Source organism: Coturnix japonica, chromosome 1 (genome assembly GCF_001577835.2).
Source record: "Coturnix japonica isolate 7356 chromosome 1, Coturnix japonica 2.1, whole genome shotgun sequence".
NCBI classification, from domain to species: domain Eukaryota; kingdom Metazoa; phylum Chordata; class Aves; order Galliformes; family Phasianidae; genus Coturnix; species Coturnix japonica.
Window position 1 is genome coordinate 99,363,260 of NC_029516.1, and position 23,316 is coordinate 99,386,575.

The 23,316-nt window shown below is 38.7% G+C and overlaps 2 protein-coding genes across 2 annotated transcripts in view; both read left to right on the top strand.

Moving 5' to 3' along the window:
* The window catches only part of TRAPPC10 (trafficking protein particle complex 10), a 36,871-nt gene extending 29,722 nt beyond the window's left edge, over positions 1-7,149 (top strand). The window contains exons 19-23 of the mRNA XM_015883831.2: positions 774-900; positions 1,262-1,432; positions 3,340-3,517; positions 4,004-4,198; positions 5,013-7,149. Of these exons, the coding sequence (XP_015739317.1) occupies positions 774-900; positions 1,262-1,432; positions 3,340-3,517; positions 4,004-4,198; positions 5,013-5,251 (910 nt within the window). The 3' untranslated portion in view covers positions 5,252-7,149. The remainder of the gene's footprint in view (positions 1-773; positions 901-1,261; positions 1,433-3,339; positions 3,518-4,003; positions 4,199-5,012) is intronic.
* Positions 7,150-7,446: 297 nt separating this feature from the next.
* On the top strand, positions 7,447-22,760 carry PWP2 (PWP2 small subunit processome component). The gene is made up of 21 exons (XM_015883844.2): positions 7,447-7,577; positions 7,645-7,757; positions 8,137-8,231; positions 8,517-8,616; positions 9,340-9,483; positions 9,957-10,092; positions 10,503-10,720; positions 11,516-11,659; positions 12,605-12,675; positions 13,701-13,837; positions 14,566-14,714; positions 14,844-14,991; positions 15,902-16,052; positions 16,378-16,558; positions 17,478-17,625; positions 18,414-18,522; positions 18,941-19,006; positions 19,218-19,436; positions 20,564-20,714; positions 21,649-21,723; positions 21,896-22,760. The coding sequence occupies exons 1-21, from the start codon at positions 7,560-7,562 to the stop codon at positions 22,050-22,052; spliced, it is 2,730 nt and encodes a 909-aa protein (XP_015739330.1). The 5' UTR covers positions 7,447-7,559; the 3' UTR covers positions 22,053-22,760.
* The last annotated feature ends 556 nt before the right edge of the window (positions 22,761-23,316 follow it).

The window sequence follows — 23,316 nt, forward strand, 5'->3', positions numbered from 1 at the left end:
CTATAGCTGACTTTTAAATTACTATTATTTTTTTAAATTGGGCTTCTGCTGTCCTGCTCAGTTTCCTGCAGAAAGTTTACATATTTTCTCGAGTGTACTTTCTTAACAATAAAATTAACACATTTTCAACTTTTTCTGGAAACATGATCACAAAATCATAGGATCATGGAATGGCCTGGGTTGTAAAGGACCACAGTGATCATCTAGTTCCAACCCCCCTGCTATGTGCAGGGTCACCAACCACCAGCCCAGGCTGCCCAGAGCCACATCCAATCTGGCCTTGAATGCCTCCAGGGATGGGGCATCCACAGCCTCCTTGGGCAACCTGTTCCAGTGCGTCACCACCCTCTGAGTGAAAAACTCCCTCCTAATATCTAACCTAAACCTCCCTGTCTCAGTTTAAAACCATTCCCCCTTGTCCTATCACTGTCCACCCTTGTAAACAGCTGTCCCCCCTCCTGGTCATATGTTCCATTCAAGTATTGGAAGGCCACAGTGATGTCTCCCTGGAGCCTTCTCTTTTCCAAGCTAAACAAGCCCATGTAAAATATATAAAACAAGCCAAACTGATCTCTTCTTATGTAGTTATTTGCTTCTGTTTTATATGAAAGAGTGTGTTTTACATCCCTGTTGAGAAAAGATTGAAAGAAAGACACCTGCTTTTATATTTTTTGCACAAGCTGTGCACTTTAGAGCAAATTTATGGACCCTGTAATCTGTAAATGTAAAAATGGAACTTTGCTAGGAAATTCAACAAACTTCATGTTTTTCAGGAAGTATGTGCAAGTCTGCATACAGAATTTGTCAGAACTTTGCTTTCAGCTTTCAGACAATAACCTGAAAAATACTGCTGACTGTACAGATTTGCAGCTGGTACCTCTGAACCCTGAATCTCAACAGGTAAAAAGACTCTCTTGGTGTTTTGTGAGCCTGTTTACAATAATACAGTGATACTGTTAGCACTTCTGTATGTAACGTTTGTAGGAGTGCTGATAATTGATGTTGTTGCATCTTTGTGGTCTTCTGAGAAACTTTGACTCTTAAAGATGCTTTAGAAGGCACTGCTGATGTTAGATAAAATTCTAAAAGATGTGGAGAAGATTAGGTAAATTTTCAAACTTGTCCATTCACTTGTACCCTTGTTTTTTTTTTTAAGTTATATTGATATCAGAGTGTACAAATATATGTAAGAGGATGTGATGCATTTCCATTTCTCCAGAAGAGGAAGGAAAACTAATGCTATAAACAATTTCTCTTTCAGGTCATATATAGTAAGCAATCAATATTCTTTGTGTGGGAATTGAAGTGGACAAAAGAGCTTCCTCTCTCCTTGCAGTGCCTGTTTTCAGTCAGCTTTTGTCCAGCTACCTCTGAAAAACAGTCTCTTACCCTGAAGCCGTTCACTTATGAGTTCCAGGTGGAAAATTTTTTTGTAAGTATTCTCAAGTATAGTGTGCATTAACTGAATACAATTTCTTATTATACACCACGCTAAGGGGAAGTCAAGAAATATCACAGAATTACAGAATTGTAGGGGTTGGAAGGGACCTCTAGAGGGCATCGAGTCCAACCCCCCTGCCAAAGCAGGCTCCCTACACCACGTCACACAGGTAGGCATCCAGTCGGGTCTTGAATATCTCCAGAGAAGGAGACTCCACCACCTCCCTGGGCAGCCTGTTCCAGGGCTCCGTCATCCTCATATATTTTAGAAGTTCTCTTTATGTAATGAAACTTAAAATCATTGGAAAGCTGTGTATTTCGTGTTGAATTGTAGAACTTAAGAAGAGGTGAATCACGTGCTTACCTCAGAATAGGACAGGAGGAGAAGAACACTTGTGTGAGTTTCCTTGAACTTGACTTCTGTTTCTTGTTTTAGTTTTGCTCTATGTTTTTGCCTCTTTGGGCTCATGCCATGGAGAATGTCTGTAGATTACTCACCGAGCTGCTTTTTTTCTGGTGACTTCAGGCAGCCCTCTCCAAAGCAAACTGTGCCATCTTTGCTATTGCAAGCATCTGAATTGTTTTTGTAGTGCTTTTGTATTGATGAGCTCCTCCAATGAAATATTTAGGATTTGTTAGGCCATTATCTTAAGTGTTTCTTCTTTCCCCTTATGGGCGAACTTCTTTGATCGGCTAGGTATGACTTCCCATTAAAGGAATTTTATCAACATCACAAAATCTCATCTCTAAATTCAGTTATAGCCTTTTTGATGCTTGGATAAAAGTAGCAGCATGAGAAATACTTCATTGGGTTAAATCTTTTTTTGCCCATTTTCAGTGTTGCTGTGTTTTCTCCCTGCTTATATCTTGTTGTTCAGCTCCACTTAGTAATCTTTTTGCCTACTGGCACATAACTAGTATTTTGGACACTTATATCAGCATCTTTACAGATATATTTTTTTAAAGGGAGCTAAATGTTTTCAGCACTGACATTTTCATTCTTTTTCTTTGGGGGAGTAGAAAGTTTAATTTTGTAGTAATTAAATTTGTTCTTTGATAATATGAATGCCTTTATTCTGCAGTCCGTGATCATAGAATCATAGAATGACCCAGGTTGGAAAAGACCTTGAAGACCATCAAGTCCAACCGCAGCCTAACCAGTACCCTAACTCTAAAAACCCTCCGCTAAATCATATCCCTGAGCACCACATCCAGACGGCTCTTAAACACATCCAGGGATGGCGATTCAACCACCTCCCTGGGGAGCCTATCCCAGTACCTAACTACCCTTTCTGTAAAGAAGTTCTTCCTAATATCCAACCTAAACTTGCCCTGGAGCAACTTGAGGCCATTTCCCCTCGTCCTGTCACTTGTCACTAGTGAGAAGAGACCTGCCCCACTCTCACTGTAAGAACTTTTCAGGTACTGGAAGAGGGTGACAAGGTCTCCCCTCAGCCTCCTTTTCCCCAGACTAAAAATGATGGTATGAGTGATAAGTAAGTTCTCAAAATCTTTGTGACGTGTCTGGGAAGAAGAGAGGAGTCAGGAAGCTAATAATTAAAGTTTTTTTCAGTTACGATAAGGCAGATATATATATATATATGTATATATATAAAAGTATTGAAAGGGTGACGACTTAAAAGCTTAGAAGTGGGGAAGGAAGAATTGTGTACTCTCTGCTGTTATGAAAAACAATTTAAATCAAATTTTGTTTAATTTTAGCAATAAAATGAAGAGAACATTACTTAACTGAATGTTGCATTAATAATTATTAAGACGTGAGTGTTAAAAGTAAGTTAATAGTATATCAGTTGTCAGGCGTTGTTTAAACAGAACTAAATGCAGTCCCCCCCACCTTTTTTTTTCCTTTTGTAACAATACTCTTTTTCTTCCTTACAGACATTGTACCGTGTGAAAACTGAAATTTTTCCACCACTGGGGGCAGAGTATTGTAAAACTGGCTCACTGTGCTCCTTAGAGGTGTCCATCACCCGCCTCGTTGACCTCTCAGAGGTTGACAGAGATGAAGCGTTAACAGAATCAGATGGATATTGCACAACAAAACTTATGTATGAAGGTAATAATATTTTTCTTACTCATACTGCTCTGCAGCAGCTAAAACATTAGTGTGTTACCAGTGCATAGCAAATCCACAACCAGCACCATACGAGCTACAATGAAGAAAATTAACTCTATCCCAGCAAAAAATGGGACATTAAAGAGTATTTTACGACTACTTTTTTTTATTCATTAACTTGTCTTCAGGTGTAAGTGCTACTCAGGCTGGTTGAATGCTTGTTTGAGACTATGGTCCCTTTGGTGTAGGGCTGTTTTCTTACTTGGCACAGCTCTTATAGAGAAGGGACTTTAAAGCCATCCAGTTCCAGCCCACTAGTTCAACCTACTGCCTCAGATTTCCCAGGGCCCTGGCCAACTTCACACAGAAAATCCTGTGAGTTTTTAGATACTGCAAAAATACTGATTTTAAAGCGCTCTAAAACTATACTGGAAGATCTTTTTTTCCAAGTAAGATTTTTGCAGTGTCTTCTCTTTGCTTTTGCAGTTGTCGACAACAGCAGTAACTGGGCAGTCTGCGGAAAAAGTTCTGGAGTGATATCTATGCCTGTAGCAGCTCAAGCAACTCACAAAGTCCACATGGAAGTGATGCCACTGTTTGCTGGATATCTACCCTTTCCTGATGTCAGATTATTTAAATACCTCCCTCATCATTCTGCTCACTCCATGCAACTAGATGCTGGTAAAGCTACCTTTAATACGTGGCTTTTTAGAGAAAAGGTTCTTCTCCTTCCATGTTCTTGAGTAAAGGGAAAAGCAAGGCAAGGGAGTGTATTGACCAAGTACCCTTAGATGTTTTTCATACTTATCTTCTTTTACAGTTCTAATTTGAAACATTTAAGGTGCTGCTCTAGCAGGAAGTTTGATTTCAAGTTGCAGTCTTAACATGTGAGGGGAAATAATAAAGACATTCTTCTTTTACTTCTTTCTTTACTTTCTTTAAAGATTCCTGTGCAGATTAATTATAACTTAATTTTAATCAAGTGAGAATTGATTTGAAAATGAAACCTCTGGATTAGAAGATTGTCCCTTGACTGCACACCTCTCACATCTGTTAGTTTTGAAAACCCAGATTTTGTAAGGACCAACTGGAAATAGAAGTACTGAGAACATGTGGCATATAAACCACAGCAAGGCTTAAATTGCCTAATGACTTTGAGTTTCTTATCTGTACTGTCGAGTAGCTCCAGAGCTGTAGTGAGAATTCACTCGTGCAAGCAACTTACCATTTATCAGCAGCACACCAGGAACTGCCAGTGTGCAGTCTTCTAGTTTATGGCAAATGTGAGGTAACGCTACTCAAATTTTCCACATAAACCAATCTAATTTACACTGTTGAATCTGCTGCTTGCCATAATTGTGCAGACTGCTACCTCAGCAGAGATGTTCAGTAACTGTTAACATGTGGTAAGTTGACTGCGTTTCTGAGTTCTGAAATAATTTTGAGTTACTTAATCACTTCATCAGATGAAATTGTGGGTTTTTGTTTTGAACAGATAGCTGGATCGAAAACGATAACCTATCTGTGGACAAGAATGTGGATGATCAAGCTGACAGCAGCAGCATAAGGAGCAGAGGTAGCTTGCATTCTGCAGCTAGTGGGGAACACAAAGGATTGCCAATGCCCCGTCTGCAATCCTTTTCATCTGGTCAGGTCTTCAACTGCAGCACGGGTATGCAAATACTTGTCATTCCCAGCAAGGACGACCATGTTCTCGAAGTCAATATCACGTGACAACTCGGTATAAGAACAAGGAAAAACAAACAAACAAAAAAAAAACACATTAAAAACTGGATATGAAAGCACTTTAAAGGATTATGACCTGATTAGTCTTTGTTGCAACATTTTAACGCTAAGGAAACCTATGGCACTCAACATTTGCTGGCCATGGAAGCACCAGACAATTGTATCAATTTAAATGTACAGTGAAGCTTGTGTCAGCTGGTTTATATTGCCACTTTAATATGTTTTGTGTGAGCTATTGGGTTTTCTCCCTTCAGTCACATTCGGTATCTCAACACAGAGCAACAGAAACAAAAAGAAATCCAAATAATTGGACCACTTTTTTTTATGTTTGTCTGGCAGCTGATAGCTTAGTTTAATGCTTCCTACATATTTTAGAGTTAAGATTTGGATGGCACAATTATCCAAATCTTGGTTTTTTATGTAATTTACAGGCTTTTCCACACGTGCCACAAGTACAGCAAAGCATACAACAACTCGTTCATTGACTTAATAGTTGCTTTCCTGGTTTTTGTTGGTTTTCTTCTTTTTCTTTTAGCACTGTTAATTCCTGTCATTGCGATCTTATATTAAACTTCCATCGTTTGCATACTTCAATGCATGGAAGCACTACTGCTACAAACAATCTTAACTGAACAAAATTCCTTAATTTTTTTGAGGCTTTCTCCTTCACAGAGTATACACTGTGATGTCACATATTATGTGGTTTTATTTTTTTTTGGGGGGTGGGATGCGGGTGGGACATCCTCTTGCATAGTTCTTACCAAAGAAAGATACTGATAGAATTTAATAATAAATTATTTGGCATATTGAGTTCCCAGATTCATTTCTTTTTATTAGCATTTCTAAGTGGCTTGTTTTTCTGCTCCAGTTTGGAAATTGGGGCAAAAATTTCAGTATGAGATAATACTTGAACAGTCAACCTTTCATCACGAAGGCTTAGTGTAATTATTACTGATTAAAGGCCAGACTTCCGCATTCACGGGGGAAGAAAGGGGTTGGTTTGATATAGGAAAGCTTGCAGATGTAGTATAATTGTGAAGCAAAGTTAAGACATGTAACTTAAAAGAATTTCATTATTTATATCTTGAAATGTAAATACAAAAAAAAAAAAAGTGTTTAAAAGAGAAAGTGTAATTTTTGTGAATGTTGCAAACTCACCTGTGACTGGAAAAATTACAACTCCTGGTGTCCTGCTTCTGGTATTGAAACTTGTGCGTTTAATGTGAGAATGACCTTTTTCTACTTGCAGTTCTATAATGGTGCATTGTGAACAGACTCCACAGAGGAAAACTCGCCCATATCAGATATTTGTCAGTAAAGCTAAACGGATTAGGCAAAAAAAGAGGGGAAAAAAAAGGCTCATTAGGCAAATCATTTGTTTTGTTTGTTTTCCTTTTTCTAAACTCAGGTTTTGCTGAATTACAAAGGAGAAGGGGAAAAAATAAAACTCTCTTTCCAAACTGAATTGCGGTTAAAGAGTGGAAAAATACCTTATGTTGTTTTTGTTTTTTTATTTTTTTACTTTATTTTTTTAAGCAATGTCTAAACAGATGTAGACCTGCTAGCTGAAAATGTTACTGTTAACGCATCTTCTTTCTGTGAAGGAATGTCCTTTCTCTGTGGAAATCATACAATTTTGTTCTGGATAAAACCCAAAGCATCATTTAGTGTGAGTGAATGGCTGCTGGGATTCTTTGACTGGAAAAGGTAAAGAGTTTGTGACTTTAACACTGCAGGTATTCGAATCGATTCCATTTTCATGGTTTGCTATTAAATCATTTTTCACATCGTTCTGTAATATACTGTTAGATTCAACAAATTGTACTAAGATTGTTTAATGAAATTGTAAGCGTTACAGTTCTAAATATACATGTTTTAAAAAGAAACACAAGTTCTCTACTGCTGCGTGACTTTTTGTTTTAAGAAGCAACGATTTCCATCTCCCTTATAGCCTCAACCTGCTTTCCTTCAGAAAGGCAGCCTGGTGTTTAGGTGATGTGAGGCTGTAGGGAGAGGCAGCGGCGTTGTGTCCTGCTGCAGGTCCGCTGTGACAGGCCGGACTCCCGACCCACACAGCTCCAATGGATCCCCTGAGGCCAGCTCGGATTATGTCCGCTGGAATCTTAAGGTGAAGCCATATATATGAAGGAATAGAGGCGGGGCGGAGGCTCCTCCGTCAGTCCGCCATTCCCTCCCTCAGCACGGAGCTGTCTCCTCCCCGGTGCATGCGCTGTGCTGTCCCGCTGCGTAGCCGGGCGCGCCGGTGGCGTAAGCTCCACGTTTTCTGCATGCCGCCATGAAGTTCGCATACCGGGTGAGTGAGTGACTTAGTGGCGGCCCCTGCCTCTCCCCTTCCCGTCTAACCATCCCTCTCCTCGCAGTTCTCCGGCCTACTGGGCACCGTGTACCGCCGCGGGAACCTCAACTTCACCCGCGATGGCAGCTGCCTCATTAGCCCCGTCGGGAACAGGATCTCTCTCTTCGATCTGAAGAAGTGAGCGAGACCCGGTGAACCTCCCCTCTCCCTCCGGGGGCAGCGTGCGGGGCTGCGGCCTGACCCTAGAAGAGGTTTATGATGTCAGGGGGAAATTTTTCACTGAGAGGGTAGTGATGTGCTGGCACAGCTGCCCATAGAAGCTGTGGTGCCCCATCCCTGGAGTTGCTTAAGGCCAGGTTGGATGGGACCCTGGGCAGCCTGAGCTGGTGGGGGGCAGCCCTGGGTTTGGGGCTGGATAATCTTTAAGGGCCCTTCCTATCTAAACCATCCTATGATTCCAGGCATCAGGCCGTATTTTGTTGATGCCAGACATAGCACTCGTTTCTGTGTTCTTGTACTCAGTTTTTTTTTTTTTTTTCTCGTCATCTTCTTGCAGTAATAAATGTGAAACGTTCCCACTGGCCACACGGCTCAACATTGTGTGTGTGGCGCTCTCTCCGGATGGAAGCCTTGCCATCCTTGTTGATGAAGGTACTTACCCAAATACCGTATTTGCTTTATAAAGGAATGAAGCATAGGTACTGCATGAAAGCAGGTGTTTGACCTTACAACAGTTCAGAAGTGCTCTGCTTTAACAATTAGTTTGGATTTTCTGGGGAAGGTTTTAAAAAGCAACTGATAACTTTGTTTCTTTTATTTACATTGTTAAGTAGTTTCTGAGGGGGTACTTCATTATTATTTTAACAAGGGAAAGCTAAGCTTTGTAGGGTTATGTATTTGGTGGACACTGAATAATATCTGTATTCTCCAATGCAGAGGGAGCTGCCTTGCTCATCAGTTTGATCGGTAAATCTGTGATACATCAATTTCATTTCCACAAGCCAGTGCACAGTGTCTCCTTTTCCCCTGATGGCAAGTAAGTGAAACGTGTGTGCTTTAGAGCAAAAGAAGTGAAATTACCTCATAAACTGGTTGTAATTATTAAAAACATTCTGACCAGTCAATCAGGGAATTTTATTTACAAATTTGGGGCTGGACCAGGGCTTCTTCATCAGGAAAGTTGAGAGGAGAAAAGAAAAGGAAGAGTAAAGCTTGGCAACAGTCTGGGTAGGTGGCTGTTGTGTGTGTTGTCTATGGTAGAACTTCTAGAATTGTAGAACACTTGCTATGAATCTTAACTGTTCTCTTCATATTATAAGAGAGGTGGAAAAATGTGGGGGACTACCAGTTCATTGTGGAGCAATTTTGCTGCTGGCTTGGTTTAGTTTAGACAACTGTATTACTGAAAGGAACAGTTTTCTGAATTGAGTGCTTCTTTTCATGGCCCTTATGCTTTAAGTGTCTGGTCACCAAGCCAAAGTGTAGTGATATGAGATAGTGGGGAGCATTGAAGAGTAAGAAGAAAAGGTGTAGACTTCCCTTTTGGCAATATTTCTCAGTTAAAGTGACTTGAGATAATTGTAAATGAATTTTTCGCTTGGAAGTTGGAATCGCAGTTCTGTATTAAGGAATTACACTGGCTGTGGGGCAACTATAAAGGATGTATGTTATGTTGTTCTGTTTTATTGCAGGCAGTAGTGGAAAAATAGCTTACTTTAACCGCTTTGCCTGCAATTCTGCTTTTTTTCCTTTATGACAGGAAGTTTGTGATTACGAAAGACAATGTTGCTCTTATGTACCATGCTCCTGGGAAGAAACGAGAATTCAATGCATTTGTTCTGGACAAAACTTACTTTGGTCCATACGATGAAACAACTTGTATTGACTGGACTGATGATTCCAAGTGAGTTGTTAAACAGAAACACCGTCTACCTGCTCACTTTGTTAGTGCTATTTGCATGTATGCATGTATTTTCTGTGCTGTAAAGTGTTTCTAGCTTTAATATTTGGATTATACTTTAATGAAATACTGTATTATATGTCTCGCATACACTCTATATATATGGTGTATGAAGTATGTAAATACTGTAGCTAGGCAGACTAGAAGGTATGAACTAAGTATGTGTTAAGGACCAGTAGTGCATTCTTGCTTGACATTGTCCAGTCATTCATGAAAGAAACTTATTTCAGGTATGAACATGGCTGACCCTTTGAGTGTATTTAATCCTATGTATCTTTGCAAGAATAAATTAGTACTCAGTTTACAAACCTCATGTGTAAAATGACTCGTAAAGTGCTGACTTGTCTTCCTATTCTGCAGCCAGTGATAGTCTTAAAAGAGAGCATTCTAACTCAAATAGCTTTTTTTTTTTTAAGGTGTTTTGCAATTGGAAGCAAGGACATGTCTACGTGGGTGTTTGGAGCAGAGCGATGGGCAAACTTGATATATTACTCACTTGGTGGGCATAAGGATGTAATAGTAGCCTGCTTTTTTGAGGAGGACAGTCTCGATGTATGTATACAATGATTCCATGTTTCTGAATTTTTATATGAAAGTAGCTGAAGTGCAGTCTTAACTTTAGAAAAGGATGTGGCTGTGTTGCTACAGAATCTCATCTTCAGTGATGATGAGTTTAAAATTTCTTGAGTGTTACAAGAAGTAAATGTTAAAGCGAGAGTGATTTAAAGGCCCTCCCCCTCAAAAATAAGCAAAACCCAAAAGTTACAGCTTTAATTATGAAAGGATTAATTAGTTGTAATTCCAACTGGTAATAAAATTGCCTAAGTAAAATATAATCCCAGTGTTAGACTGTAGGCTCCCTATCCCTTCTGTAGTATCCCCTTGTGTAGTAACTAAAACAGGGCAAGAGCTTTCAAAGAAGTCTGTTACACAATAATCACAGGTTTTTGTTTCTGTTGTAGCTATACACAGTTAGCCGGGATGGAGCTCTCTGTGTGTGGCAGTGTGACACAGAGCTTGATGGTCTGAAGCCCATGCCCCCTAAAGAAGTTAGGCAAAAGAACAGTGTAAAAGATGATGATGGATTTCTTGAAGAACCCAAGGGTGAAGAAATTCGTGGAAAAACCAATCCAAATGAGCAGGAGATGAGAGAGAAGGTTAAATATACACGTGTGGCAAAGTAAGTGATTTTCTTTTATCCAAAGGCAGAGCTTTTGTGGAAGTTTGCTATGTTGAGCAGGTACCAGGTAATCTGGTCTTAAGATAGTTATGTTTAGCTTTGCTGAAGGGAGCACAGTGTTTATAAGGAAACTAGTGGGGGAGAAATGGGATTTCAGAAGGGGTAACCAGGAGTGCCAGACATCAGGCTTCTCTTCCCAGTTTCTCTGATTGTAAAGGAAGTGTATGGAAAGTGCCCTACCCCAGACTGTTGAATGCTCTGTGGAGCATTGATTCCAGGCAACAAAGAAATCTGGAATATATAACTGTTGAATAATGTTCAGCACTATCATGGAGTGCTTATGTTTTTATTTCCAGTAGGAGTTATACCTGCAAAGAAATGGAGAAAAACTTCTTTGCTAGACGTATGGTGCTCACAACTATTGTCTCTGTAGGAGGCTCACATATATTAGGATAACCAGTGAATTCATGAAAACCACCTGTGATGAACAGAGGTGAATGCACAGTGCAATTCATCTGAGCTTAATTTTAGACCCTTTTGTTGCTTATGGTCAGGTGTCACTTCTGATAGATAACTACATTTGCAGCTATAAACATTCTGGAAGAGAAAAGGGAAGAGAGTTAGCTCTTCAAGAACTATATGGGAATATACATATAATTAATTTCCACCACTTTTTTTTCCAGTGCTTTTGAGATCTGTCATAGGATACTGTTGAAATACTCAACCTGTATGGAACTGGAGCTATAAGAGTATTCTTCTCTTTTACACTGTTTCTTTTATTTCTTTGATGCTCAGGTATTTTTTCAATAAAGAAGGAGATTTTAATAACCTGACATCCGCAGCTTATCACAAGAAAACACACCTGCTGGTCACTGGTTTTGCTTCTGGAATCTTTCACCTCCACGAGCTTCCGGATTTCAATCTGATACATTCCTTGAGGTGAGATAGGGGTTAGTGGTTGTTTGACTTGGGAGTGGGGGGGCTGTTTGTTTTTTGTCTTTGTTTCTTTGCTTGAGGAGACACCATATTTACTAGTGATGGATTAGTATTGGGAGCACAAAAATCTTACACGGGAGCATTGATTTAGTGTTGTAATTTCTGGAAAGGCAGAATCATTGGTAAACTTGTGTTTTGGGCCCCTCACTAGAAGAACAGTACTGAATTGCTGAATAATGCTCAAAGAAAAGCAGCAGAACTGGTAAGGGGATTAGAAGATGGTATTTGAGGAGTGACTGGAGGAACTGGGAGTGTTTAATCTAGAGAAATAGAGGCTGAAAGGAACCTTATTAGTTTCTACAACCACCTGAAAGGTGGCTGCAGTGAGGAAGAAGTTGGTCTCTTTGGTGACAAGTGATAGGATGTGAGGGGGTGGCCTCAATTGTTCCATGGGAGATTTAGTTTGGATATCAGGAGGAATTTCTGTTGTCAGTTTCTTTGTAGCAAATAAAGCTAATAGAAAAAGAAAAGTAAAAAAAAAAAATCAGTGTATTGAAAATAGCCTATAAGTTGTACCTAGGTTGGAAAAGATAGCATTTTTTTTTTCTATTGCTGTATGAGCCTAGCTAAAGAATGCATAATTTCTTTGTACAACCCAGAAGAATTCACAGTATTTTGTTTTCTTGAATTTGGGAAGTTCTGCTCTGTTACTGACGAGTGTGTCTTCATTTGGGATATGGATGTTCTTGTCTTCATTGTGAATAAAGCAGCATCTTTTTGATGTTTCTGGCTATAGTAAAGGAAGGTTTTAATGCTGCTTTTGATGTTACAGTAATCTTGTTCTTGCTTGAAGAGAGGAAACAAACTTTGCTTTCTCAGAAGTTTCCAGTTTTATCACACAAGGCTTGAAAATGCAAGTTTATTTATTGGGTAATTTTCTTTCTTTAGTATTTCAGACCAACGGATTGCTTCTATTTCTATCAACTCTACCGGTGACTGGATCGCTTTTGGATGTTCAGGTTTGTGAACTGTTTGATCTGTATTCATGGAAAAATGAGGAATGCTGTGGCGAACAAATCCAAATTCCTCCTGCCCTTCCTGATTCCAGATGTTGAAATGTTAATAATCTACAGACTCATCTCCATAGTGTCTGTATGTGTCCCTAACCAGTTTGTCCTCACAGAGTTCCTGTGATTCATGGAGCTCGAATAAAAACAAATGAAGCTTCTATTCTTTGAATTACAACTCTTCATTAGTAATGTACTTCATAGTACGCTCTTTTTTGGGGCTTTCATCTTTTATCCATAGCCACTTCTTCTGACACATGGCATTACACAAAGTAAGATGAATGTTCATACGTCTGGTTCTGCCCAGTCCATAATGGTTAGCATGGTTACTAAGTTTATATCTTCAGACAGCCCTGCTTTTCTTTCCAGTTTATCTAGTAAAAAAATTAAAAGGTAAAAAGTTGCCATCTCCTTCATAGCCCTAGCTGTTGAGAAGTGGAGGACTGGAAAGCCCCAAGCTACCTTAGCTATTCCTTGTTGTGACCAGTTAATAAGGTCAATTGCCTGTCAGATGACTTACAGTATCTTGAAGATGAAATTGCAAAATGAACAAATGAATTGACATCAACAGAAAAAATGAAGTTCTTTCCTAGCATATTTTTGATTTTTGGCTGTCTATCAACATCCATCCATTTGTTACAAAAACCGTTAATAGCACTGTTGTAGAACTGAGGATATTAGGCCACGTAGCAGACCCTGGTTGTTCAGGAAATTAATCTTGAACTTGTGAGATGAAAATGACTTGTATTAAAATTAATATAGAGAATCATAGAATCACCAAGGTTGGAAAAGACCTAAAAGATCATCCAGTCCAACCATTCACCTATTACCAATAGCTCCCAAGAGACATAATACAACCTGTTTGCATCAACTTTTTTTATTCTCTGATTGTTAGGTGCAAGTATGTGTTTTTTGGTGTGCATTAGTAGGTTCTATCATTGGATTCATAATTCCTATCAGTCCTTGTGTGTTTGCAGGTTTGGGTCAGCTCCTGGTGTGGGAATGGCAGAGCGAGTCCTACGTGCTGAAACAGCAGGGCCACTTCAACAGCATGGTTTCATTGGCTTATTCTCCAGATGGGCAATACATAGTAACTGGAGGAGAGGATGGGAAAGTGAGTGACAGTATTACTGAATTACAGACTTAAATTGTAAAAAGATAGTAAACACCTTTGAATTTCCATTGTATGTAGAAAGCTGTGTTACTGTAATTGATACCTGTATTTTTTTGTCCTTGGTTTTCTTAGATGTTTTAATTTGTCTGCACAATGTATGCTTTGATTTGCTGTTGGTATCCTCTGCAAATTATAATCTCTTGGTTCTCAGTTGTGGTGAAGATAGCATCTGTCCATCAGAAGTTTTGATGGGGTAAAAGAAAAGACCTGCCACTTCATAGTTTCTACCATTCATATTTAAAATCAATCAAGACCCCTAAATCTCAAACTGCAGATAACTGAACTTCTAACTTTTTTTGTTTGGGGGAAATTTGAAATAACATTTCATTTGTAGCTTTTTGAAAGGGCTCACAGTTGGTTTTGAATTTAGTGCTTGAAGTTGGCAGGTCAGAGTTGAAGAGTCTGAAATGTTTGAGTTTTCCTTGAAATTTTAGCTTTATTTCAAAAGTGTTTTGTCTCCACTTAATTTATATGTTTATTTGCCTGTAGAGGTCTAATGACAAGTTTGAGCTCTGCCTCTTTCACACAGTTTTCTCCAACTGTATTGAAAGTTCCTTATGCTGTAAAGAGTTTTAGACCTAGTTTTTCTTTACTATTCTGCTTGCTTATATGTTCATTCTGAACTGCTGGTGGAGATTCCAGGAAGGCTTTTCTGATCTCTCTTGCAGGTGAAAGTGTGGAACACTTCAAGCAGTTTTTGTTTTGTCACTTTTACTGAACACAGCAGTGGCGTAACTGCTGTAACTTTTACTTCCAGTGGTTATGTAATTCTGAGTGCTTCCTTGGATGGAACAGTGCGAGCCTTTGATCTGCACAGGTAACTTTTCCTAAAGCTTTTATGTATCATTTAGTTGTCTTTTTTCCCCACCCAAAATGCAACAAACTGTCGATTGATGGTACTTTTACAGCTCTTTGTAATGTTTTTTTTTTTTCACATTTACTATAGGTACCGCAATTTCCGTACCTTTACTTCTCCACGACCAAGTCAGTTCTCTTGTTTGGCTGTGGACTCCAGTGGTGAGATTGTGTCAGCTGGTTCCCAGGATTCCTTTGAAATATTCATCTGGTCAATGCAGAGTGGGAGGCTGTTGGATGTAAGGACCCACGATGAATTTTTGAGTAATGAGCTCTTTCTAGCTGCTGAAGTAACACAAATATTGCTGGAAGTATTACTGTGCTACCACGTTGGGAAAGAGAGTTTTCACTCAACTAGTTGTTCAGAATTGTTCTTTTCTATGTATTTTCTCAAGGAACTAAAGAAAGTGTAGGTGCTGTTGTAAGATCAGTACAGATTGCGTGAATAGTTTTGTTGATGCAGAGTAGGGGCATGATTTTTTTTTTTGTATGGTTATTTAATATGGAGGGTGGTAAAACTATCAGTTTCAATCTCCAGTGTCTTGCTGCTAGTTTGGATTTACTCTCTGTGGGGTACAGTTAATTATGGAGAGACACTGTCATTTGTTGTTTTCAGTTCTTAAACTTTGTACATCTGATGGTGAATCAGATAAATTGAACAATTCATATATTTAATTTGGTGTGGATGTTGAATACAGAGCATTAGTAATATCTCAACATGTACTTGAGTGGATTTTCAGAGTTTTGGGTTTAGTTCCTCTCCATTATTTCTGTTGAGGGGAGTGGGAGCTCCATGCTTGAAAAATACTTATTAGTCTTCATTCCCAGTTCTTCAGTGTTGCTCTCCTGATAAGTCAGGGAAAGAGGACTATTCCTAAGTCTTCATCTCTGTAAGGACTGTATGCATATATGCATGCATGAGAGTGGTTATAGGTACCTGTACAGTGGTAGCACTTCAGCAATTTTCTTTTCAGTTTATTTAAATAAAAAGTTGAGAATCAGTGTTATGTCATCCCTCATATCCAAAAGCTACCACTAGTGTTCATGGACAAATCAGGTATAGTCTTATTGCTGTATTGAAAGTTTATTGAACACATACCGTATGAACTTCAGTTTCTCTTACCTATTTCCATGTGATCCTTTTATTAGGTCTTATCAGGACACGAGGGCCCCATCAGCAGTTTGTCTTTTAACCCAATGAAGTGTGTTCTTGCTAGTGGCTCTTGGGATAAAACTGTCAAGTTATGGGATATGTTAGACAGCTGGAGAACTAAGGAGACGCTGATGTTGAACTCTGATGGTAAAATCTATTTCATATCATACAACTGTCTAATACAAATGTATTTTTTTCTTAATACTGGAAACAAAAGGTTGAGTAGTTCTCTGTAGTACTTAATTAGCAGTGCAAGAAATCCTTTTTATATACTACCAGCTCTAGCTATGTAATTAGCTGAACATGTATGTTGTCTGGAGAAGAAATACTGTGACACTTGTTAATCATTAGCTTCTTGTGGTAGTTGAGATGACATGCTTGAAAAATATGGGTATTTTTCTTAGATAAACATATGATCTTTTCCTAGGAAAAGTTAAGGCTGTATTTTAACTGTTAATTAAACTCTTTGCAGTACTTGTTGTTGCTTTCCGCCCTGATGGCAAGGAGCTTGCAGTTGCGTCTCTGAATGGACAGATAACATTTTGGGACCATGAAAATGCAGTCCAAGTTGGCTCAATTGAGGGAAGGCATGACCTTCAAATGGGAAGGAAGGAGCTTGATAAAATAACAGCCAAACAATCAGCCAAAGGAAAGTAAGTGAACAAGAGAGCCATTGAAAAGAGGGTGCCATGCTGGCATTTGCTTTAGAATTGGGTTTTTCTGCTTGTTTTTTACATGAAGATTTCAGAGCACATCTGCTGTTCAACTGTTTTGATTCAGACTCTGGATTTTAAAAGATTTCTGGTGTTGACATCTGGATGTATCTACTGTGTTGACCACCTGATCAGCGTCACGCTGATCGTCTGTTCTCTTTCACAAGCTTGTGTTTCCAGCGTAATATTAGATTGTTATGAGGTTTTCATTTAACAAAAGTGATGGGTCTTTCAAGTGGATATGTTGTTATGTAAAGATTATCTATCTATGACTGTGTAGGAAGTTTTTTTTTTTAAATCAATGTGAATATGCTGTGGGATTCTTACACATTACTATGTATGTGAAATAATTTTTAAAGCCAACTCGAATTTATTTGCTTTCAAATAGTCTAATACAGACGTCTTGTGTTCCATTCCTCTCTTTTTCCATTGCTGCGCAAACCTCCCTTTTCCTTCCTATTACTTCCCCTCAAAATTAAATAACGTTTCTTAAAAATGTATTTTTTTGATGTTGAAATCAACTACCTTCTTTCTTTACACACCTTGGTGTTTTTTTCCTCTCTTCTCACCATTCTTAGTGTTTCACAGAGTACAACTGAAAGCTCATTTGCAGGGTTGCAGCAGGGCGTCAGAAGTACTGATGTACTTGAAAAAGCTTTGAAGTTTTAATTTGCTCGTGATTCATACATAGTACAGCATGGAAAGCATTTGATTGTAGTAAAATATGTTAACATGTGAATGAAGACCTCTATTACTTTTACAACTGAATGATTTCTCTTACATACCTTCACACTGCACTTGAGTCTTTTGGCTTGAAGTGGCAGTGAAATTAACCATTTTTTTTCTTTTTATTTACCAGATCTTTTACCACTCTGTGCTACTCAGCAGATGGGCAATCCATTTTGGCAGGTGGATTGTCAAAATTTGTCTGCATTTATAATGTCAAAGAACAGATTCTTATGAAAAAATTCGAGATCTCCTGCAACTTTTCTTTAGATGCAATGGAGGTATGTGGCTGTAGTGGTCGGTTTCACCCCTTACTGCACCAAAGCTTTGACTTTGGATGTAACCTCTAATTTAAACAGGATCCTTGGATATTTTGATGCATGGATTTGTTTTCTAAGTTTTGTGCAGGAGAGAATCACAGAATCACAGAATTATCAAGGTTGAAAAAGACCTAGAAGATCATCTAGTCCAACCATTGCCAATACTTCCCGGCTAAATCATATTCATCAACACAACATCCAAACGTTTCTTGAACAGTCCCATGGTCGGTGACTCCACCACCTCCCTGGGCAGTGCATTCCAGTGCCTGACTACTCTTCCCGAGAAGTAATACTTCATAATGTCCAGCCTGAATCTCCCCTGGTGCAGCTTAAAACCATTCCCTCTAGTTCTATCACTGATTACATGAGAGAAGAGGCCAACCCCCAGCTCACTACAACCTCCCTTCAGGAAGTTATAGAGAGCTACAAGGTCCCCCCTGAGCTGCCTTTTCTCCAGAGATATAAAAGGAAGTTATTTCTTAGAAAACAAAATTGTTACCTGAAATGTAACTCACTAGAATCTTTCTAGCTTACAATGTGTCTGTGTTAACGAGCAAAATCCTTTTAAGCGTAGCCAGCCAGTTAACTTAAAATTAATGGAAGTCTTGAAGACTGATGTTTTGTACTGAGCTGATTTTCTTGTGTCAGTTTCTTGTCTTGAATGTTCTTGAGTGTTATGGGATATTTTCAGTTAATAGAAGTGTTGGAGAGGAGACTGCGCAGTGAATGGAACTTCTGTGTTTTTATAGGAATACTTAGATCGGAGAAAAATGACTGAATTTGGCAGCATGGCTCTGATCGATGAAGGTGCTGGAGATGAAGATGGTGTTGCTATTCCTCTTCCAGGAGTAAAAACAGGTGTGGCTTTTCACTTTACTGTCTTGTCTTCCTGAGGATCAAAGTCTTTGTTCTAAAGTAGATGCCAGATATGAAGGCTTTGAATTTGAAATCCAGCTCAGTTTTTGTAGTAGACTTGAGTCATCTGTGGTTTCAAGGGTTTATTATACATGTACCACATTCAGCGCTATATGGATATACTTGTGAGACCCACATTTGTTTCCCAATTCTGTGCTTTGCCTCTGATCTTTCAAATGACACCACAAAATTCAGTCCTGACATTTTGTTTAGCTTATTTTATGATCTCCTGTGCATGTCTTTTAACTGCCAAGTTTTGTTTCACACTGTTCAGCATGATTCTAACTACTCTGTTATCACTGATATGTAGACCACAAACTTTTGGAGGCTGTATTAAATCCCTTTTCAACTTCTCTTTTAGGTGACATGAGTTCTCGACACTTCAAACCAGAAATAAGAGTAACTTGCCTGCGATTCTCTCCTACAGGCAAGTGTTGATTGAGACTATGATTTTTTTTTTCTTTCCTTCCATGTGAAACAAATAGACAAGTAGAAGAGCAAAGGGGTCTATCAGTGATGCACTGTTCCCTGTCATGCATGTTGTAGGCAGCGGGGTATCATCTGTTTGTTATTACTGTTGTGCTTGCATCCTAGAAAACTTTAGCTTTGTACCTAAACAGTCTTGTTTCCTTTTCTAGGACGAAGCTGGACAGCTACCACTACTGAGGGTCTTCTTATCTATTCACTGGATGCTGGGCTATTTTTTGATCCTTTTGAGCTGGATATTGATGTTACACCGAGCAATATACGCAAAAAGCTGCATCAGAAAGAATACACTGTGGCTATTGTCATGGCCCTTAAGTTGAATGAAAAGAAGTTAATTCAGGAGGTTATAGAAGCCATACCTGGTAATGAAGGTAAGTGGATCTTCTGTGTAATTTGACTGAGCTAATTGTAAGCAGAGATGTTTTAGCCAAATAAAGTGAAGTATAATGGGTAAAGTTTCCCTCTATGGAAAGGAGAGGGGGGAAAAAAAAAAAAAAAAAAAAAAAAAAAGAGCATTCAAATACTTCAGTCCTTTTACAGTTGCTAAAAACTGGGGAAGATGATCTGCTTAACAAAAGAACAATCAAAAAGCTGGCCTCCTTGGGTTAGAATGGTAAAATTATGACATGTTGCTGTATTGTCATCTAGTGACTTTACAACACGGACTTTGCTCAGGTCCAGATTTATGCCAAGTTCTGCATTCTTGAAGATAAAGAAACTGATGTTAGAAGGACTTCCTAAATTTAACATGACTTAGCAATGCACCTGTGTGATGAAGAGAATCAGCTGATGTCTGGGCTGTACTGTCAAGAATGTAGTCAGCAGCTTGAGAGAAGTGATGCATCTCTTCTGTTCAGTACTTGTGAGATTGTATTAGGAGCATGGTGTCCAGTTTTATACTATCTCATACAAGAGATACTGTTGTTCTGGAGCCTCCAGGAGGAGGAATTGGAAAACTATTAGATGGCCAGAGTACACAACAGCTGAGGAGGTACTGAGAGGATGAAGCATGAAAATTTAGGTTGTTGAAATCCACTGTTAACAGAAGGAATATGGGACTGTTTCTTTAACATAGAAAGGTAGATTGACTTGAATATTATGTAAAACTGTTGGAGTGGCTGCAGAGAGTAAGAATTTGTTAATTTGAATTTAATTGCATAAATAGTAATAAAATAGTAATATAAGTAGTAATTGTATGTAATGGGGTCGTCGATGTTCTGAACAATTATAAATTGTTTTTCATAGTAACCAATTGCTAACAGCATTCAGGTACTTCCTCTGTGAGCAGACAGCTCTGGATCTGGAGGCTCAAAAGGAAAGGCGTGTTGAGAAGTTTTGGTACCGTGCCCTAAAGTAGAATATTGAACACTGAATAGTTGCCAAAGATCATGTTATGCTTCTCCACATCCCTTCCTCTGGTCTCATTCTTGCTATTCCAAACAGTTATTCAACACTAATGTCTGTGTTTTTTTGTTCTGTTTGTTTCCTCTGTACACAGTTGATGTTGTCTGCTCATCGCTCCCAGATCTGTATGTGGAAAAGGTGTTGGAGTTTCTGGCCTCTGCCTTTGAGATATCTTGTCATTTAGAGTTCTACCTTATTTGGGCTCATAAGCTGCTCATGCTGCATGGACAGAAATTAAAAACCAGGTGAGCTGCTGTGAAAATGAAAAAAACAATAAGCATTTTAAAGCTCATTTTAAAGCAGTTTAGGACGGAACTGGTAGATGCATACGTAGGAATTGAAACAACTTGCTTTTTACAGCTTCTTTACAATCAAGTTTACCATCTCTTTTCAGTAGTGCGTGGGGACAGGATTAGGAGTAGTGGGATGAAACTTCAGCATAGGAAGTTCCACATGAATGTGTGGAAGAACATCTTTACAGTGAGGGTGACGGAGCACTGGAACAGGCTGCCCAGGGAGGTGGTGGAGTCTCCTTCTCTGGAGATATTCAAGACCTGACTGGACGCCTACCTGTGTGACGTGGTGTAGGGAGCCTGCTTTGGCAGGGGGGTTGGACTCGATGATCTCTAGAGGTCCCTTCCAACCCCTACAATTCTGTGATTCTGTGATTTTGGGGTTTTTTGTTTTTAATGGTAGTGTACTTTGAGTACAGATAAAGGATAACAAGCTTGTATTGGCTGTACCTCATAGAGTTACCTTGTGATTACAGCATGCACTGTTGGCTTCTTAGTAAGTGCATTGATGTCTTACCAAGCTCTTCATAAGGCAAGCCTGCATAGTTTTGAATTGTCTTCTCTTAGTATAAGTGAAATATATAGTGAAAAGTCTTCTCTTAGTATTTGTTGTTTGGGAAGTAAGTTAGTACTTGAAAGAAATTGTCATTACAGCAAGAAGAATTTAATTCTTCATGCCACAGCGTGACATTAATAAAATGTTTGGCAGTAGATAATTTGTATCAAATATAATCATTTTCGGCACAATCAAAAGCAAAATGCTTTTGTTTGTCTAATGTTAAGTTAGACAATGATGTGTATGTTTGTTAAACTTTCAAGAACATAGGAAAGTATTTTATTTTTACATACAAATAACAATGCAGATTTTATATTTTCTCCATTTAAGGTCACAGAAGCTGCTCCCCATGATTCAGTTTCTTCAGAAAAGCATCCAGCGTCACTTTGAAGATGTTTCCAAGCTGTACGTATTGCTCTATTTTAAAGTTTAAATCAAGCCCCTTCACTGCAGTGGAGAGTAATTAGAAGGACAGTAGAGTGTAGGTTAGATGTTTCAAGGCCTTCTGCTTTTAGAGGTGTTTATGCTTTAGTAGAAGAGATGTGATCTTGTTTCTGACATGTTCTTATTTTTACAGCTGTGAATGGAATATCTACAATATCAAATACGCATTGGCCATTTCACAGCAGCGGGGCGTGAAGCGTGTGGCAGAAGCATCAGTAGATGAAGAAGACATGGAGTCTGACAGTGATTATCTTATGCAAGAAGTTCATAATGACAATTTCAGTTCCTAGTTATTCTTCATGGGAGGAAACCTAAGACATTGTAAATTTATGCAGTGGTATTCACTGGGACTGAGTGGCCCTCATAGTGGCATAATTTAGCTCTTTTTAACAGCATGGAGGGGTTACCAAAGTGAGAGAGATTTAGGATAGAACAGTGCCATCTGTGCTTTGTGTAGCCTCTGTCCATAACACCACTGACTTGCTGCTTGACAGCGTTGATTTCTTAGCTTTTTTTTTATTATTCTCAATTTCAGGTAAGATAAGAACATGTTTTTATCTGTGAAGTTAGAAGTATGACTGGAAGAAAGGCATTCTTCATTAAAAACACATTGTGTATAGATTAAATACTAAGAATTAATTTTAATGTGGTTTTGTCATACTTTGTGATGGACTCTTTTACCTCTGTTTTTATGTCATTCTTAGTAGGAGGGCTGCTTATTGCTCTCAGTTTGTTTGTTTGTTGTTATAACACATGCATATTATTGGAGCACAGTTAGGAGTAAGAGGACCTGGTTTTCTTGTCTATATAACTTCCAGTCATTGTTTATTAATGTGAAAATTGGAAACTTCGGTTTCCTTGCTTATGGGAATTGGCTAATAATGACATTGAGGTTCTGAATGCAAAGAACTATATCCATGTTTCTGTTGTTTTGAAGCCATATGTTGAAAGGGCGTTGATTTAAGGTGCTGCAAATAATAACAGTGAGCCAGGATTGATTTTTGTTTTCAGTCTATTCTGTTCTTCTGGATTAATTTTCTGGTCTCTTTCTACTCTTGGAAAAGAGGCGTGAATATAGAAAACGGTTGCAGGGAAAAATAAGTCCAAAATATGCATCAGTAGTCAGTTCTAATACATCAGGCATGTGTAGTAGTCAGTTCTAAGATTTCAATATGTAACATTAATGTGCACTTCCTACTTAAATGAAGCTTTCCAAATCCCTGCAGTGTTTAAGCTAACCCAGAGAACATATTATGTGTCAGATAACATGATTATGACTGTTACTATGCAACCCATAGCTCTAATTATTTTGGGACTGTCATGATAGTAGCTTTGTGTAGTATAGAAGAGGAGTTTGCTGTTCATTGCTGGCCAAGTTTATCCCTAGATTTTTAATAGTCTGTTGGGTTGGCGTTGTTATGTTTGTAATAGACAAAACTTGGGGAGAATTTGATCTGATCCTGTATAGATGACTACTTCAACAGGAGTATTGTGAGAAACACTATAGCATCAAAACTGATTGTAGTGTACTGTGGGAAGAAACTGGGGCAAAGG